At 36.1% G+C, this 19,481-nt stretch overlaps 2 protein-coding genes across 3 annotated transcripts in view; both read left to right on the top strand.

Annotated features, from left to right (window-relative positions):
- Positions 1–18,853, top strand: part of LOC114246799 (uncharacterized) — a 28,026-nt gene extending 9,173 nt beyond the window's left edge. The window contains exons 1-12 of one of the 2 annotated variants that reach the window (XM_089733747.1): positions 6,613–6,810; positions 10,265–10,932; positions 11,198–11,360; positions 13,999–14,209; positions 14,687–14,954; positions 15,031–15,134; positions 15,261–15,573; positions 15,699–15,893; positions 16,592–16,702; positions 16,827–16,978; positions 17,425–17,632; positions 17,728–18,853. In XM_089733747.1, the coding sequence (XP_089589873.1) occupies positions 6,621–6,810; positions 10,265–10,932; positions 11,198–11,360; positions 13,999–14,209; positions 14,687–14,954; positions 15,031–15,134; positions 15,261–15,573; positions 15,699–15,893; positions 16,592–16,702; positions 16,827–16,978; positions 17,425–17,632; positions 17,728–17,925 (2,781 nt within the window). In that variant the 5' untranslated portion in view covers positions 6,613–6,620 and the 3' untranslated portion in view covers positions 17,926–18,853. Of the gene's footprint in view, positions 1–6,612; positions 6,811–10,264; positions 10,933–11,197; positions 11,361–13,998; positions 14,210–14,686; positions 14,955–15,030; positions 15,135–15,260; positions 15,574–15,698; positions 15,894–16,591; positions 16,703–16,826; positions 16,979–17,424; positions 17,633–17,727 lie in introns of those variants that run through there. The other variant, XM_028179495.2, reaches the window with a different exon arrangement.
- LOC114246752 (uncharacterized) overlaps positions 977–19,481 on the top strand; it is a 148,679-nt gene continuing 130,174 nt past the window's right edge. Inside the window, exon 1 of the mRNA XM_089733746.1 lies at positions 977–1,067. The gene's annotated coding sequence lies outside the window, so the exon portion shown is untranslated. The remainder of the gene's footprint in view (positions 1,068–19,481) is intronic.

The raw sequence follows: 19,481 nt of genomic DNA, 5'->3' as shown, positions 1-19,481 counted from the left end.
GACACGACTGTTTACTATTCCAGTAGAAACAAGTCCCTAATCGCGAAGAAGCTTCAGAGCGCAGCCCTAGCCCTAGGACAGTGGTTCCGAAAATGGCGCATAGACATTAACCCAGCGAAAAGTACTGCGGTGCTATTTCAGAGGGGAAGCTCCACACGGATTTCCTCCCGGATTAGGAGGAGGAATCTCACACCCCCGATTACTCTCTTTAGACAACCCATACCCTGGGCCAGGAAGGTCAAGTACCTGGGCGTTACCCTGGATGCATCGATGACATTCCGCCCGCATATAAAATCAGTCCGTGACCGTGCCGCGTTTATTCTCGGTAGACTCTACCCCATGATCTGTAAGCGGAGTAAAATGTCCCTTCGGAACAAGGTGACACTTTACAAAACTTGCATAAGGCCCGTCATGACTTACGCGAGTGTGGTGTTCGCTCACGCGGCCCGCACACACATAGACACCCTCCAATCCCTACAATCCCGCTTTTGCAGGTTAGCTGTCGGGGCTCCGTGGTTCGTGAGGAACGTTGACCTACACGACGACCTGGGCCTCGAATCAATTCGGAAATACATGAAGTCAGCGTCGGAACGATACTTCGATAAGGCTATGCGTCATGATAATCGCCTTATCGTTGCCGCCGCTGACTACTCCCCGAATCCTGATCATGCAGGAGCCAGTCACCGTCGACGCCCTAGACACGTCCTTACGGATCCATCAGATCCAATAACCTTTGCATTAGATGCCTTCAGCTCTAATACTAGGGGCAGGCTTAGGGACCCCGGTAACCGTACTCGTCGAACTCGACAAAGAAGTCGACGTGCAACCTAACCCATGCATCAGCCCGCTGAGTTTCTCGCCGGATCTTCTCAGCGGGTCGCGATTCCGATCCGGTAGTAGATTCATTCGCGAAACAATTGCTCTTGAGTTGTTAGGTCTCCTTCGGAGGCGCTCGGGCAGTTGTTAGCAAATCCCACCCCTCTTGGCTGAGCCTTTGCTCGCCCACCTGTCCTGGTGAAACTGGAAAGGCCTTCGGGCCACCAGTAAACTTTCAATCATAAAAAAAAAAAAAAAAAAAAAAAACATACGTATATACGTTTAAATATATACATATGTGGATAATAAACAGCCAGACAAAGTGCAAGCAAACCTGTTCATCACACGAATGTTTGCTCGATGTGGGAATCGAACCCACAACCCTCGGCGCAACCGTCAGAAGCGCTAACTACTGCACCACCAAGTCAGACAAATTGAAGTATACGATCAACTTTTTATTATATGTTTAACACAACCATAATTTTTGGGGGTCATCTGCTATCGGAGCAAGGTTTATCTGTTATACCTGGAACTGCTTCTTTCATCCTAAAGCTTTTCCCGGGATATTTCTGTCGCGTACCATCCGACTCTGGAATGAACTCACTCTCTCTTTCTTGTGTACGTCCTTGTTCAAGCAAACGGTTGGAAAGAAGTCCCGAACGACTGGCAGCAATATGGTAGATAGCGGTAAAATGACATGTGAACTCATCGTCGTTATTATCGTTAATACGCTGTTTTGTACCTTAATGCTACGAAAACATGTACAATGAAATTGAATTTTAAATTGCTAGATGTTTTTCTAAATTTTCACAAAAATAAACAGAGATTCATCATTAACGCTCAACACATGCATTCACTGCCATTATATTTTTTTTAGTAGAACGTAAACATGAAAAACGCTTTCCGTTGCGTATTGTTCACGTCATTTCAACGACGTTCGGTGATTTATATTAGTGTTGCTCTCACACGAGTCACCTCGATCTTTAAAAATGTCACTTTTCTCTTCATCAGGGTATAAAGGCTCGTTGCCCCGACTACCTCCAAGTACTCAATCACTTTATTTATCTACAGTGGTAATATCCGCTTTTTTTTTTTTTTTTATTGCTTAGACGGGTTGACGAGCTCACAGCCCACCTGGTGTTAAGTGGTTACTGGAGCCCATAGATATCTACAACCTAAATGCGCCACCCACCTTGAGACATAAGTTCTAAGGTCTCAGGTATAGTTACAACGGCTGCCCCACCCTTCAAACCGAAACGCATTACTGCTTCACGGCAGAAATAAGCAGGGAGGTGGTACCTACCCGCGCGGACTCTCAAGAGGTCCTACCACCAGTTCTTTAGTTGCGTTTTTCTTTTCATATTATTTCGGTCTCCGCGCTTAATATCTCCTAATCGTACTGATGGTGGAGAGCATTATAATCCGATTAGACAGGTAGGGTAGTCGAATTACGATACTACTGAGATATCAATTACTAGCCTCAAAGTGAGCGGCTATATTCAGTTTGAGATATCCATAGTCTCCAGTAACACAAAATAGACGCAAAAAAACCGTATCTTGTAATTAATTAGCTGGACATATAATTTAATATTATAGTCATAAAATCAGGGTACTCCTTAACCTATCCAAAGGTATATAACTACATATTTGACTATACATAATATTAGAGAGCTTTCTTATTAACATCAACCAAAAGAAATCTTCATACTTTTGCATATTTTTGTTCGTTTTGTATGGCTCATAAAAAGATCCTCTTGCCTAATTAGCTTAACATAATTCAATTTGAACGGTTACAATGTATTTTCCGCTTAATCTGCTTCAGGTGTTAAATAGACGCGGATTCTTGTCAAATGACAGAAGTACACTATGAATTTATTTATTTACAGCTCAATAAAACATAGAAAAGTGATTGTATATCAATATACCTAGTCAGGTCATAAATTCTGTCACATGTTTAATGTAAAATAATTGAAACAAATTTATTCATTATGTAACCATTCATATACCAAAATGAACTTAACAAAACATAGATTCTTATGACACTAAAGTTTATTCAAAATGACCTCCGTGATTTTGAATACAGGCCTTCAATCTGCGCGGCCAGTCGTCTATCGCAGCACGAACGAGGTCCATGTCAATATCGGCGGCTGCCTTAATCAAGGATGTCTTGAGTGACTCCAAATTGGGATGAGGCTTTGAGCACGCCTTTTCCTCCAAGTGTTGCCATATCTTGTAATCTAACGGATTCAAATCTGGACTGGAGGAGGGCCAGTCTTCGTGCCGGATGAAGTCGATTTCACGCGCCACCAGCCAGTCTTGTGTGCTCTTCGCTCTATGAGCTGGCGCCGAATCTTGTTGGAATATCCAGTGCCTGTTATTGAACATGGTATGAGAAACAGGTTCCACAAGATTCGTCAGGACTGTATTTTGATACACAACTGCATTCGTTTTTACACCTTTCTCACAAAAATGTACCTCTGTTAAGCCCCAATAAGAAACTCCCAACCATACCATGAGCGAGGATGGAAAATGACCTCGTTGGACACGCGGAATACGGTTGCTCGCTTCTTCACTACTGTGTGCGTACACCTTATCATTTTGTTTGTTGTAGCTCTCTTCTACGGTAAAAATTTTTTCATCCGAAAAAAGAATTTCCCGATATTTTTTTCCCGCGTACCGCTTCAACAAAGCGCGGCATCTCTTCAGTCTCAGGTCCATTAGACGAGCATTCAAACGATGTCCTGTTTTTCTTCGATATGCCCGAAGCCCTAAGTCTTCATTTAACACCCTTTTCACCGTGGTTCTGCTTAACCCCATCTGAAGGGCCAACAGTTTCTGCTTACGTTTGGGATTTCTTTGAATTCGCGCCTTCACAGCTTTTATCACTGCTGGAGTCCTAACAGACCGAGGGCGACCATTTCTTGACCTGTCATCTACACTAGAGTCTTCATTGTATCGTTTGATGGCACGATAAACGAATCTTTTGGTTATATTCAAATTTTTCAGTATGTTAAAAATTTGAATTGGCGCGTAACCGCAACGATGCAACGCAATAACTGCAACACGGTCTTCTTTAAGTGTCCACTCCATATTTAAAAATGAGTAAAATTCTAAAAGTATACATTTTTATTTTCATGAACAATTCGAAATTCGAATTCAATAAACTTTTTTGTGGCCTGCATTCTAAAAGAAAAGTTTTTACTGTGTGACAATACTTATGACCTGACTAGTTACATAGTTCTTAATGCATCTCATAATTGTAGTATGAATGGTCGTTGTAAAAAGTTCCGAGCGTGTTGACGTAGTTGTGATACTAAATATAATAACTAATGCTTATGAAGCAAAGTGCGTTTAAAAATAAATCTCTAGAATAATTACGACGATGACTCGCGATCAACGGAATTTCGCACGAGACTCCGTTCTCGACAATAACGTAGCACACATTAAAACCTCTACTAGCACACATTAACGGCCGTCTGGTGTAGTGGTAAGTGACATGGTCACTACACAAGGGGGTCGCGGGTTCGAATCCCGCCAAGGCAAGATATTTGTATGATAAATATAAATGTCTTTTCCAGGGTCATGGATGTATATTAAATATATGTATGTGTATAATAAAAATCTTACATTTATATCCGTTATCTGGTACCTGTAACACAAGTTCTTTACGAACGGGACCAGTTAACGTGGCGTGATTGTTAGTCAATATTTATTTATTTATTTATTACTATATAACTTCAAATGAAACAAATCAACATTTTATCTGATTATTGGAATGGAAGAAGGAAAGTATCGCGTATTTTATTATACCTGCATATAATATACTATTACTAAAAGTGTATTATAAGAGATTGCTGTACATGCCTGTAACTGGCTAATATACCAGTACCTAATTTTATACTTGTTAATTTTAAGCTTGAACGTTTTGTGTGTATTGCTGTTGGTGTGTCTAAATAAATAAATAAATCATTACCAAAATATGATCTTAAAATACAACACTCCATTTTAAATAATTTATATGAGAAAATGGACGTAGGTCTTCCAAATTATTTTTGAGAATTTTTTCGCCTATGGTATTAGGTACTGCTTCTCTGGTATTGATTTTTTTCCTATCAGGAAGCTGTCCAACCGTTGGAAACAGTAGAAGTCTGTCGGCGCAAGGTCTATTGAGTACGGTGGATGACGCAAAACTTCCATCCCTAAACTCTTGTAGCTTGGAGACCGTTTGTTGTATGTATGCGTATGAGGCTGGACCTTTGTCATGTAGTGAGGACGACCGATTAAATATGTATCAGTTTATCACAATACACATCTGCAGTAATGTTGGTGCCATTTGATAAGAAGTTGTAATGAATAGATAGATCATTAGACCACTAGGTATTGCCGGGTTGCTGACCAGATTCTAACCAACAGGATGTCCGCTTACAAAAATAACCCATTTTTAATCGCAAGCGATTATGCAGCTCAAAACTGCTTCGTTTCTGTGTCTTTTAAGCCCGCACGATAAACCTTGATATGTTCATAGCGCTGATTATCATTCCAGTTCTATCATTGCCAGTTTGACGCAAATGAACTAATATTGTTTGGATGTCAACGTTTACAGCTGCTTAACTCAGTATCCTTAGCTTTCCACAATTGCCTTTGATTCGTGGTTGTAAACTTTAGTTTTCGGGTGACTATTTGGTGAATTTTTTGATCCAAATTTCTGATCTGAGACCCTCAAACTAATAATAATTTGTCTGATGCATCTGTAATGTTTACTTCGTACACGTCAGTAATGTTGTTAGTTGTTCGGGCGATTTTGCTACCGCAACGGAATTGCTACTTCATAATTACTCGTACTTTTAACGTGTCCATATTGATGGTAATGATTCAAATGCAGTGAAAACGAAACACTAATCAATAATCAAACGACTGAATTTGAAAATAGACTTCCATTTTTTTTTAAATAAAACTCATTTGCATTTATTGCCAGCCATACATAAATAACGTTTCAAATTGCCAGTATTGGTAAAACGGCAACTTCATAGGTAAAAACACATTATTTTATTTTTTTTATTGCTTAGATGGGTGAACGAGCTCACAGCCCACCTGGTGTTAAGTGGTTACTGAAGCCCATAGACATCTACAACGTAAATGCGCTATACATCTTGAGATATAAGTTCTAAGGTCTCAGTATAATTACAACGGCTGCCCCACCCTTCAAACCGAAACGTATTACTGCTTCACGTCAGAAATAAGCAGGGTGGTGGTGGTATCTACCCGTGCGGACTCACAAGAAGTCCTACCACCAGTAAAAATCTATAATATAAATAATATATTAATAATATAAAATTGTAATACACAGCTGTATCCTGAGCTAATTCGGTACTATAATTGCTATAATATATCAAACGGCGAATGTTTTTAACAGTACGAATCTAAGATTAGCAATTTCAGCGGCATGTGACTTGCCTCAAATATATATTTGTTAGAATGAATGGTCGATCTATTCGGGCCAAGTCCTCCAGCTGCTATTCATGAAGATTTGCCGTTCGGTTATAACAACGTCATTTATAACAGAAAATCTTACGATAATTATTACAAATACATACTTTAATTTAATTACTCATTTAATATATTCTTATAATACAAGCCTTTCTTAAGATATACAAATATAGTTGTTTCTTTTTTATTTATTTAATGAATATGTTTTTAGTATCCTTGACAATAACCTTGGCTTTTTAAGCTTTTTCATTTACACTCATTTTCGAAAATAAACAATTTCTTAAATTTCTTATCTCATTCTTTCCCCAGAACCCAGTATGCCGATTGGGAACGTCAGCAAAGAGACGGCACCCAGACGGGACAGCTTCAGGCCCCCCTGGGTTAAGGAGAAAGACACAGAGAGTCCACCAGCATGGACTCAGAGGAAGCTGAAGCCTGTGGACAGCTTCGGCAAGACAGCGACCGCGGAGAGCACTGATGCGGCACCTATCACGAAACCTTTAAAACGTATGTATTGTAGGCTGAATGAATAGTCCACCATGCGGGATCACTATGATGACGTTGCCTGTGTCCACCTTGAAGCGGTCGTTCGTTCGATTTCAAAGGATTTAAAAACCGTCATTTCAATACAGTGGACATTTCAACCTCATTTCTCAAGGTGGGCCGCAGAATCCATTGCGTTTATTGTTTTCGGAAATCGCTACAAGGGTGTCTATATATCGTCTATATCGTCTATAGAATCATAACTTCAGACTGAGAGCGGTAGTAGGCGAGCGCCTTATATTTATGATTTTCAAAGCAATTGGGTCAAAATTATATAGGATTTGTGTGTATCGAAATGAGTATTGCACTCGAAGAGAGGCGTATGCCCAGCAGTGGACAACTACGGGCTGAAAATGTTCAAGGATACACCTATCCCGGAAATCATTTTAATACGAACACATGAGACCATATTCTGTATTGATTAATGGGGATATCACGCTTCACACAGGACCCCGTGTTTGCTTCGCGACAAAAACTACAGGATAATAATTAAAACAATCCAATTTGTGCCGCAAAATAATATTGTTTCGGTTTGATAAGTAGGTACGACAGATGTGTATTTGAATATTGAAAACTTGCAACTATTCCTGAAGTTCGCATATAATCGACCAGACTGTACTAATTTTTGTATTGGTAATGAGCCGAACCACCTTATTATTTCAATTTTTATTTCTACATCTAATAATTTAGATGTTTTTTACGCACTGAAAATGCGATTATTATAATTTATAAACGCATAAAAAATTGGTGGCTTTCATCTAGTCACATCCGTCATATAACAAAATGTAGAGTCAGCAGTGTAAATAAGAATATCATTTAATTTTTAATTTAGCAAATGTAAACAGTACCTATATTATGTACTTCTTCGAAAAATTTATTTTAGTAAAAGGTACGGAATACAAATTACTATATTTTCTAATAATAATTAAACTACAATATTTGATAAAATGGGCTTTCTTAGATTACAATAATTTTGTAAATAACTAATTGTGTAATTGAACCAAATTAAACAATAGCTGTTTCTTAGATGAAAATAAATGTTTCATGAAAGGAAGACTACGTAAAAAAAGCTTTTTTAGTTATGACTGTTATGAGTAAGTATTTCGAAAATGTATGCTCACATTTAGCATGTAAAACGATTACGTTTTTTTAGCTTCTTATTTTTATAAGAAGCTAAAATTTCTTTTGAAAGAAATTTTTGTTTTTACGGAACAACAAAAATCAGTCTTTTTTTGTTGACGCTACTGTAACGGAGGGCAATAATTCAAATTACGTTATTTGTAACAGTGTATTTGTGGGTATTCGTGTTGATATACATACGTGTACACAAATGACGTCAGCAGCCTGCCAGAAAGTTTGGCAGGAGACACGGCCTCTGAATAATTGACTCCGAAAACGTTCAGAAGTTTGTTAGTCTGGAGTGTGGAACCGAATGACGTTGGCGTGCCCACTTACGGGAACTAAAGTGTAACGTTTTGAGGCCAGTTCCTTTGAAAATTTTTCTAACGCAGTGCGTGTAGTTCTTGAGCTGGAAGAGTTTGTTGTGTTTCTCAGATATACCGGATAACCCTCACTGTAAGTTCGGTCTTATCTAGGTTTGTACGCATACCTATAATTTATAAGCTCAAGGCATTTGCCAAATATTTCTGCCCTGACGTCTTAGTGGATTTGATTTTCGAACACTTTTTTTTTTTTTTTTTAAATAAAATTAAATTTATCATCAACGATTAAGATAGAAAGAAAAGCAGCGAAATGAATTTATTAGGTACAATTCGCTATTTAGTGACGTATCGCAACGTCGAAGTTGTTAAGAAGATATTTCGAGCACGACGCCAACCATCCGGGATATTTTTAGAGAGGACAGACTTTTTACAAAATAAACGCAGTTGTTGGGGTTAGCTTCAGATTCACATGATACACAACGATACTCCCCGAAAATAGCTTTAAAATAACGCGAATGACCCGAAAAAAGGGCGCAGAGTATGTCACACGTTTCACATGTACTTATCAAGTACTAATTTTACAAGTGTTATTGCAGTATCTTCTGAAATAAAAATGAAACACAATTAAATTCCTATATGACGCTGCAAAAACGCTAAGTCGTCGTGGTCTTAAAGATATGCATGCACTAATTAATATCTACTGCAAAAACGTCGGTACTGAAGTCCAGCATTCGGATACCATTTTTTTTAAGGAAATACGTAATTAGCACCTCTTCGCGAATAACTTCTACGAGGAACGAAAGGAATAACATAGTATATTAGAAAACAAACCAATAATAAAAAACCTAATAATAATTGATAGTAGGGCGAATTATGAACCGGCACGGAGAGGCACTATCATCTTACCTACTTCTCTCGCGAAGCAGTTAAATGTTCGGTTTTGAAGGATGAGGCAGTTACGAAATAAAATTCCAGCGATTCCAAGATTGATGATGGCATTCATATTATGAAACTTATAGACTTCAAAATTTATCAAAAAATAATAGGGATGCTGCTTTTGTAGCTTTGCAAAACTTTTCCTCTTTTTGTCGATTTTATACACAATCTTGGCGTTTAAATAGGGAATTTGACAAATAATATCGCTAGAATAACGAAGGCCGGCAATCTTGGCAGCAGCCATGTTTATTTACGTACGAATGCCATCATTGCACCGTGTCGGGGCTGAAACACGTGTTCCGATCAATTCTACAATTCTTTGTCGTGGATTGAGAAAAATATCCTTTCTTTATTTATTTAGATCAACTTTGATTGGTACACAAGTTCAGTATCCAACTGGTGATAAACATGTACCCGAATCCGTGTAAGCCACAATTCGGAAGCCACCGCTCATTGAAATGTGAAAGCCCTATACCTTGGGATTGTCCATTTTCACAATAATTATCCTCAAAACTGATTGAAGATGACTTAGGATCAAATTTAAGTAGTGAATACAAATTAAAATACTTTAATGAAGAGGGGTTGTTTTATCTTCTTTCTACGGGAAGTAGAAGTTTTTGCTCGAGTAGTCGTGTTCGATTAACACTTCTTTTGATCAATAATCGAACGAAAATGGAAAGTCATGAAAACAAAGATCGTACAATCTACGATCGTCTTGACTACTACTACTACTACATGATATTTTGTTATAGATTATTATTATTATTATAAAAAAAGTGACAGAGTAGCTATAGACAGACTTCTTTGTAAATCTCGTCATAACCTGCTTTACATCTTTAATAGCTTATTTTTTCGGTACCATACAATACTTTGAAATCTGTAGCGCGGAAATTGGTAATCTATATAAAAGAAAAATTGATCAATATCGTTCAAAATATCTGCTCCTGAAGTAGATAATTTTACGAGATAAATTTATAGAAACTGCGTGCGAAGCTACGGTTAATATTTTAAAATTTAATTAATCCAAGTTCTTTTTTCAGCGGTACTTAAAAAGCAGGTAACAATAAGAGAAAAATCGGAAAACGGTTCGTCTGAAACGGTAGAAGAAAAACTAGTTAAGCCTTCAACAGCAAAACAGGCTGATAGAGCAAATAATCCCACAGATGAAAAATCAAGATTTACAAAACCAGCCCTTAAAACTATTGACAAGTCTATCAAATCAGAAGACAAAGTAACCAATGACAAAATTCCGGAAAAATCAACTTTAAAAAGCGTCAGAACTATTGATGACAAAGCAAAAGAAAAATCAGTAACAATTGTTGATAGAAAACCAGATAGAAATGGTACAGATAAAGCAAATAATTCTGTCAATGATAAGATTACAAACGATAAAGGTTCTACTTTGAATAATAATACGAAAACCATCAACAAAGTAGGAGCACCTGAAAAATCAATCTCAAAAACAGTTGCACCGAAATCAAGTCAAACATCTGAAAAGCCTGCACCTAAATCATCTACTGAAAAAAATTCAAAATCACCAGCGGTCGACAAACCTGTTACAAAATCATCTGAAAAGCTTACATCGAAAACTACGGCACCTGAAAAACCAGCACCTAAAGAGATATCTCAAAAAACTGCTGCTCTTGAAAAAACTGAAGAAGTAACCAAGATGGCTACTAAACCTCCACTTGAAAAAACCCCATCCAAGGTAACATAAACCACTGCATATGAAATTCTTTATAACTAATTACTAACAGGTTTCAATTTCTGTATATGTGGTCATTATCCACACTACATAAAGTCCTGTTGTAATAAGTGGCTGCGATACACGACTTACTAGAGCAAATTGAAATTATTGCATGGCATAGGTTGCTATCCCATCACTTACTCATCAACCAGGTGGTAATAAAGAATCTCGTTGAATTTTGGTCATATTGTTCATTGTTTCATATTTCACTTTCAACTGTTTACAGGTTTTGCGCAAACCACCTCTTCAAAAACAACCTTCAAAAGATGAAATACAAGTAAAAAAATGGAGGGATCCCCTGCTGGAGCGTGTAAAGGAAAACATTGACAAGACTTTAAATAACGAAGTACCCAAGGGCCACACTTTAACTAAAAATGAAAGTTTAAGAAGTGAGTATCAAATAATGACATTTCCAATCTATTAGCTTATCGATAACTATATTATTCATTATCTTCGGCTATTTGGAACCCTCTGCTAGGCATAAGTCACCCTTGTTTATGCCAGAATACTTTATCCGACATATGCAACTGGGCCGTCGCCTGAAACATGTCTTGTCGGATCCTTTGGATCTAATCCCGGTGCTTATAGGCTCCTCAAGCACCGGTGACCGTCCTCGTCAAACTATTCGTCGTAATCGACTAGCGAGCGAAGTAACCCAAAGACAGAGCCCACTGGTTTTCTCGTCGGATTTTCTCAGTGGGTCGCGATTCCAATCCAGTGGTATATTCTGCAAAGCACTGCTTTTGCTAGGGCCAGACTTAGCATATTTTTTCAAGTTGAATAGGTATATTGAAAATGTATGTCCGAATTATTATGCGAAAATAGGTTTTTTGCATTTATTTACATTTACATTTTACATTGATGTAAGTTAGACTGTAAGTACAGATTGATTTCCAGATGATCACAAATACCTACCTAATTTAAATTACACTTTATTTAAATGCTACTGAGTTATCACAATTGACAACAGGAGAAACTATGAAATACTCTTCATAAGCCTTATTTGGAGAAAATTATATCATAGGGCTCGAAGAACATGAAGGAAGGAAGTTCATTTTAAGGGTTTAAAAATGGATTTCTAGTAACGCACAATGGGCACTAACAGGAGAGGTTAAATTTATTTAAATGCGACAGTACTTAAAGTTTTAAAGCAATTTTTTTTATGTATTTTTCGATATGCGAATAATATGAGACTACATGGTATCACAAAGACAAAAATATCAATACTATAAATAGCTTGAGCAAAGAGTATTTCATGTTTAGTTTATCGTTTGATTTATTTTCATACGTCTACGATTGATAAGTATAATGATTCTAGTTCCTGGCTCATAAGTTGGTGGACCTGATATGACATATAAATCGGAATACTAAAAATACAGATATTTATTTCTTATCGGACCGCGACGAAACAACGCAAAGCTGCCGTCGCCTGAAACATGTCTTGTCGGATCCCCCAGATTCACTCTCGGTGCTTTTAGGCCTCACAAGCACCGGTCACCGTCCTCGTCCAACTCGTCGATTATGACGAAGAGCTCGACGAGCGACCTAACCCATAGACCCACTGAGTTTCTCGCCGGATCTTCTCAGTGAGTCGCGATCCCGATCCGACGGTAGATTCTACGGAGCACTGCTCTTGCTAGGCCTAGTGTTAGCATTCTCTGAGGTTGAGCCCGTGAGCTCACCTACCCTTCCTGGCGTAGCTGGAATACCCTCTTAGGCTACCAGAGAATAGGTGGGGAAAAATCAATACAAAAAAACCACCTTAATTTGGTATATTGAAGGCTAACTAGCTCATGCTCATGAATGCGTATAGCATTCAAGAAATGAATATTTTAAAGATTTATTGAAGTGAATGATGAAGTTTCCGAAGAAAATCTGTATGCAATTAAACAAAGGCAATACTGTTAACCACAATTTTCTCGTCTGTTTGGCAACAGATTTTCTTTTTGTGCTACTGTGTTTTCGATATTTTTTTTGATAAGAGTCAGTGTTTTTCTTATTTTCAATTTTTTATTATTTCAATTTTGGTAAAACACCAAAGAAGCAAAATACATATAAGGAATTCAAATATTGAAGTATTCGGTGAATGCTAGCTTAACAAAATATCTAATGATTTTGACTATATGTGCTCACTATCACAAATTGCAATTAGAAATTAGGTGCAGGCACATTTACTGTAATGGGATGCAAGCCGTCCTCAAGTGCATCACCTAACGATCTTTACTCTTTGATCTCTTGTGCGCTAGACTACTTGTGGTCTAAATGCGACCCAAAATAGTATTGGTAGTTCCGCGTGCGTCGCGAGTTCATCAGGTGCGAATGCAAATAGTAGTTCGAATCTTCAGTAAGACTGAACAACAGCTAAGACGCGAACTTAGTTCACTATAAACACCTGAGTTCAATTGATAAATTGAATTTCGCTTAGTTCAGTGGCAATCTCATATTCTCCTACATAAACTTATTTCATTTTTTTATCTTTTTCTTTTATTCTTATCGTGCGGTGATTAATAAATAATACAGTGAATTATGGCTGAAACAGAGGAAGGAGAAATGTATAAAGGTTAGTTATAAAAATAACAAGTCATAGAGTTACTGGTAATTTTATAGATGTGTTTAAGTCACAGGCTTTACTTTGTTTGTTTTAAATTATCATCAGCTATTTTTACGAAAAATCTATTTGGATAGTATTTTATTTAAAAATAAGTAAAATCAAAAAAGACAGATATGATTAACTACCAGTGAACTAAATGCTACAATTAAATAGACGAATAAATATGTTTACAAATCCGATTGCATGACTTCTTCGCGGCAGAAATGAGTAGGATTATGTTACCTACTCTTGCGCACTTACGCTATACGACGGTGAATTTAACGTGAATTTTATTTCAGAAAAAATGTTATAAAAAAAAAACTTTGTACTGTATATTTATAAATATATTTACTTGACATACTTTGACTACGCTCAGAAAAATCTCTTAAAGTAATAAATAGCATTAAATCAATTAAAAGCGAAATTAAATACCTCAGGTTTGCTAAAACCAACACCACCACCTATGCCACCTCCTTTACCACCAAAGATGCCACCACCTCCGGAGTTCAAGAAAGCACCAGTCGATCCTGCTAAGTTGAAGAGATTGGAGCAGCTCCGAAGCAGGCCAAGGAGGCGGCCTGATTGGAGTGACATGATGAAAGAAGTAGAAGAGGGTAGAAAACTGCGTCACGTTGAATGTAATGACAGGTAATAAATGAGTAAAATTGAATTGTTGTTGCAGTTGGAATGGTTTTTCATAAATTTAAACATTAAGTTAGATATTATCCCGAGATAAGTAGCACCATACATATTGTTGTAGATGGACAGTAACACCTTAATCTCCCGGTAGGGAGATTCTACAGCTTGTTTGTTCTTCTACACTAAGAAAATAGAATAGAACAGAATATAATCTAAGTTAACTAAACTACAATTACGAAGGGAAGCTAAAAATGTGGCTCTCCTAAAAAGTCATAATCACTACTTATTTTCTTGAATCTTGAAGGATGTAAAATTCGAAGTGAATTTAGAGTGCATTCGAATCTTTATTCAGTAAAACTCGACATGATTGCGATAATCGAAATGTGACCAAAAATTGGTGAGCTATCTTTATCACAAACAAAAGAATCAAACTATAAAATACCAACTTTCCAATTTTACTGACACATTAATGATTAATATTTACAGATCAAATCCGATAATAACAAGGTCGACCATTGTAAAGAACAAAGGACAGTTTATTTTCGAATCTGAAAAACCAAACACGCATAATGAGCTCCTGAAAGAAATCAACAAGGGTATTAAATTGAAGAAAGTAAAAACCAATGACAGGAGTAAACCTAATTTGGAAGGCTTGAGGAAATTCAGAAGACAGATGACTATAGAAGAGCAAGTGCAGAAGTCTATGTCGCAAGCCAATCTCGCGGCGTCGCCTTCGGGAGTACTTGTTCCAGAGGTGTGCAGCATAAGTTCCACTATTACATAAAAAAAAAACATAATATATTCTTATTTATATGCATAATTATATTCAGGGAGCCGCACCTCAAGAAGAAGAAGAAATTGATGAAATGGACGACATTGACAAAGTCAGAGATGACTTACAATCCACAAAACAGCTGTTGGCTATGGAACTAAGGTATTATTATCAGTTCTTTAACGTTATTTTGTAACGGTGTACCTTTAAAAATTCAGAATGGAACGGTTTTCTCGTGACTCAAAACTATAAATCTTTAATAAAACATGAAACGTCTTTAAATTATAGAACAAAAGAAGCACAGGAAAGGGAAATTAAGCGATTACAAACTAGAATACAAAACTTAGAAGCCGAGGTAGCTAGGGAACGCGCTATTATTAAACAAGAACAGCAGAAAACAGTAATATCAGTGACAGATGCCTACGATGAAAGATTAGTTAAAAATCTTAAAGAAGAAGTAGAAAAAGCCAAAGAAAGTGCTGATAACTTAGAAAAGAAATATTTAGAAGCAGCAGAAGAAAGAGATACTGCTATAACAGAGGCAGAAGAATTAAAGAGAAGAAACGCCGAATTAGAAAAGAAATTAGAACAAGCAATGGCCGTAAGCATTGTATAGTTATAGATTTCACTATTAATCTAAAATAGAACGCATTCATTATCCAACAATAATGCCGTCAGAAAACTCATTTTTACGCCATTAACAATTAAGCTTTGCTAACGTTTCAGGGTAATCTTGAAGACTTGTACACATCAGAAGAGCCCATGTCGTACTATCAAAAACGACAGCTAGACTTTGAGAAAGAGTGTAGGTTATTAAATATCGATACTAATTCGCCTGAAGCACAAGAGCTAAGAAAAAAATCTGCTGACGCTAACAACAATACAACTAATGCTGCTTTTACTAACACTTTCGAAGATCAGGTATGAACAGAGGGTATGCGTTTTGGGAAATAAACTGTAATAACTCTTTCCTTGACAGTGTTTTTGCAATAAATGCTTCCTTCAAAAGCCATAGAAAAATATCTATGCTTTTTAATTAATTATCATTTTGATTTTTATTACAATTTACACAAGCGAGGTTTGGGACCATTTAGATCAAGCAATGCGAACATATCGTCTTATTTTTTTTTTCTAAAGAAATATGCTACAGATACGCGATCATGAACAACTTTTACGATGAACATATAATAAAAACATACACATAAACGGATTATATCTTAGAATAAAAACAAAACTGCAAAAAAAGTCAAATCTACGGGATAGGTCACTACTATTATATAATCTACTGACGGTAGGGCATATTACGAAAAGGAGATGAAGGGATCATCTCTAAGCTTTTTAAAGCTCTTCACTTGTAGAAAATACAGTAAATATCAAAGTCTACTCGTAGGCCCATAGATTCAGAACGATTCACTAAGCGTTTTGATACAAAAAGAGATGAAGTAGAAATATTTTTACATGAATATATACTTACTTGTAATTTATATACACATTATGTACTGATTGAACTACAGATATCTAAGACTATTTAAATCTACATATGTTTCATGTGCTCCGTTGCCTCCTGCAGAAAAAGAAAAAGAGTTTACCAATTTAAAACCGGATTTGCACATTTTCAGGGTATTATGCCAACAGGTGTGGGTTCGAGACGTTCGAGTCACGCTATCAAACAACTATCGGTTACAAAAGATGACAGTTTTGAAGAAGAATCAGAATCTGAACCGGAGGAGGTAAATTTTCATAAGAATTAAAATACATCAACTTTACAACGTCTACGCTATGCTATAATAGCATTAGACGTTGTACAGTTGATTCGATTTTACTAAACTTTTATTTGATTTTATTTTTTTCCAGGAGGAAAGTGAAGAAAAGAAACAAAAGAGGCTTGAAAAGGAAGTGAAAAATATGAAAAATAAAATCAAACATTTAAAAGAGAAACAGGACCATATGAAAAAAGAACGTATGGGCTTCAAAATGGCTCTTAAAAATCAACAGGCTGCACTGAAGTGTGTTACTTTGTATTATTATTTGTGAATGTAATGAATCATTGTATGGCATTACCTTGAAAATATAAATAAACAACTTGTAACTAACTAGGAGCGAGTGATCTCGCTAACCAGTTACATAAAAATCTAAAATTCATCTGTTCCCATCAATACCAATAATTCAACTTAATCTACGATATCTATATCTATACTAATATTATAAAGAGGAAAGATTTGTTTGTTTGTTTGTTTCGAATAGGCTCCGAAACTACTGGACCGATTTGAAAAATTCTTTTTCCATTAGAAGCCGACATTGTCCCTGATGAACATAGGCTACTTTTTAAAAAAAAAAAAATATTTTATTTTTTTGGTTTCATGTGTGTTTTAATGTTTCCGAAGCGAAGCGAGGGCGGGTCGCTAGTTAAAAATATATACACTGATAAATACAAACGTTTTCACCCTTTTAGGGAAGAAAAACGTAAATACAAAGAATTGAAGCGTGAAGTTGATAAGATGGCGGCTATGATGAAAGAAGTTGGTTCGGACGAAGAAGAAGAGGAAGAAGAGGAGGAAGAATCCGAAGAAGAAAAGAAGACAGAGTCAGAGGAAGAAGAATCAGAGACTGAAACAGAACAAGACACTGAAAGCGAGACTGAGAGCGAAAGTGAACCAGAAGTAAGATTTTGGTTTTATTATAAACGCAACGAAAGGTTTTGTAATTATGTTTGACTACTTGGATATTAATATTTTACTATTCGTATTATTTTCAGGATGCTCCACTCCCGAACAAAAAAGATAATCTGACAAAGCGAATGAAACGACACGAGACAAGAGTACACGCTTTGAAAAAAGGAAATGCTTTGCTCATGGCCAATGTAGATCGGCTCAAAGACGATGTTTTAAAGCAAAGAGAAGAATCTGTGTCGTTACAAAAGGAGCTTGACTCTTTAATTGATGATCTTGAGTAATAACATTAGTGGAATAACGTAATACCTAAAACAATACTAGCTTACTACTTAATAAGTATTAATAATTACAGATGTTATAATACTACCGATAATGCCTAGCTTTCTAATAACGTTATTGCAAAGTTATTATTTGTTTTGAGCCACCGTTGCAATAATGTTTTCATGTGTGAATTACTCTTTAAGCATTATGACTTTAAATTATAGTAATATAGTAATTATAAGATGTTGATCGAATATGAACTATTTAAAACTTCTTTTTCTGAAACGTTATATGATTTCAAATTATAATAATCAACTCAGTTGTACTTACTGAAAATTTAACATATCAGAATGAGATTTAAATATTTTTATACAATTTATTTTGTGATATGTTTTCATAAAAAAAAGTTACTTCAAAGGATGTGCATTATTATTTTCTAGCAGTTAGAATAGAAACAAACGAATTGCCTTTAATTTAGAAATGCAAATGCATAACAGAAAAATAAGACATTGTAAGTAAGTGCTTGTTTCAATATTTTTTTAAACGAGCTCTAGGTATAAACTTAGAAGCAGCTGTGCAAAAAGTTCGTTTTTCGTCGCAAGGAGTATGTATTTCGTCGCTATACGCTAACATGACAATTTGTACATTTCAACGCGCCTAATAAAAATCATGATATGGAACTTTTTCCAAAAAGTTTCGAGCTATTTATTACAAAGTCGGATTTTATTTTCTATAGGTACTAGTGTTATTAATAGTTTATAATAAATATTAATTAAAAGAAATTTTCAAAATCATTCGATAACCTAACTGCTTTTTTTGTATGCCACTAAATTTAAATATTTGCATCATTCATTTTATAGGATTTGTAAATATTAATTTAATATTAATACAGACTTCCTAAACTTTTGTATGTATACAAAAAAAAACAATAAATTCTTAAATTGCATACTGTGAGATCGTTTTCTTTATCATTTGACTTTTTACTAATGTAGATATGTAAGGTTTTGTACTATATAATTACTGAAACACGTAGACACGTGAATCTTGAAATTTAAAAAAATAAGTATTTTCAGTATATTATAATATTGGTTGTACAGTTTTTCAAAAGCAGAGCATGACTTTTTTTATTTATTGCTTAGATGAGTGGACGAGCTCACAGTCCACCTGGTGTTAAATCGTTACTTTTTTTTTTATGATTGAAGGATTACTGGTGGCCCAGAGGCCTTTCCAGTTTCACCAGGACAGGGAAATACTGGAGCCCATAGATCTACAACATAAAGGCCGCCACCCCACCTTGAGATATGAATTCTAAGGTCTCAGTATAGTTACAACGGCTGCCTCGCCCTTCAAACCGAAACGCATTACTGCTTCACGGCAGAAATAGGCAGAGTGGTGGTGCCTACAAGTGCGGACTCGCAAGAGGTCCTACTACCAGTAATTACGCAAATTATAATTTTGCGGGTTTGATTTTTATTACATGATGTTATTCCTTCACCGTGGAAGTCAATCGTGAACATTAATGTATTAAGTACGTATTTCATTAGAAAAATTGGTACCCACCTGTGGGATTCGAACA

This window comes from Bombyx mandarina, chromosome 16 (genome assembly GCF_030267445.1).
Source record: "Bombyx mandarina strain Sakado chromosome 16, ASM3026744v2".
Classification (NCBI taxonomy): Eukaryota; Metazoa; Arthropoda; class Insecta; order Lepidoptera; family Bombycidae; genus Bombyx; species Bombyx mandarina.
Note: the sequence above shows the minus strand (reverse complement) of the source record. Positions and strands in the feature narration are given on the sequence as shown.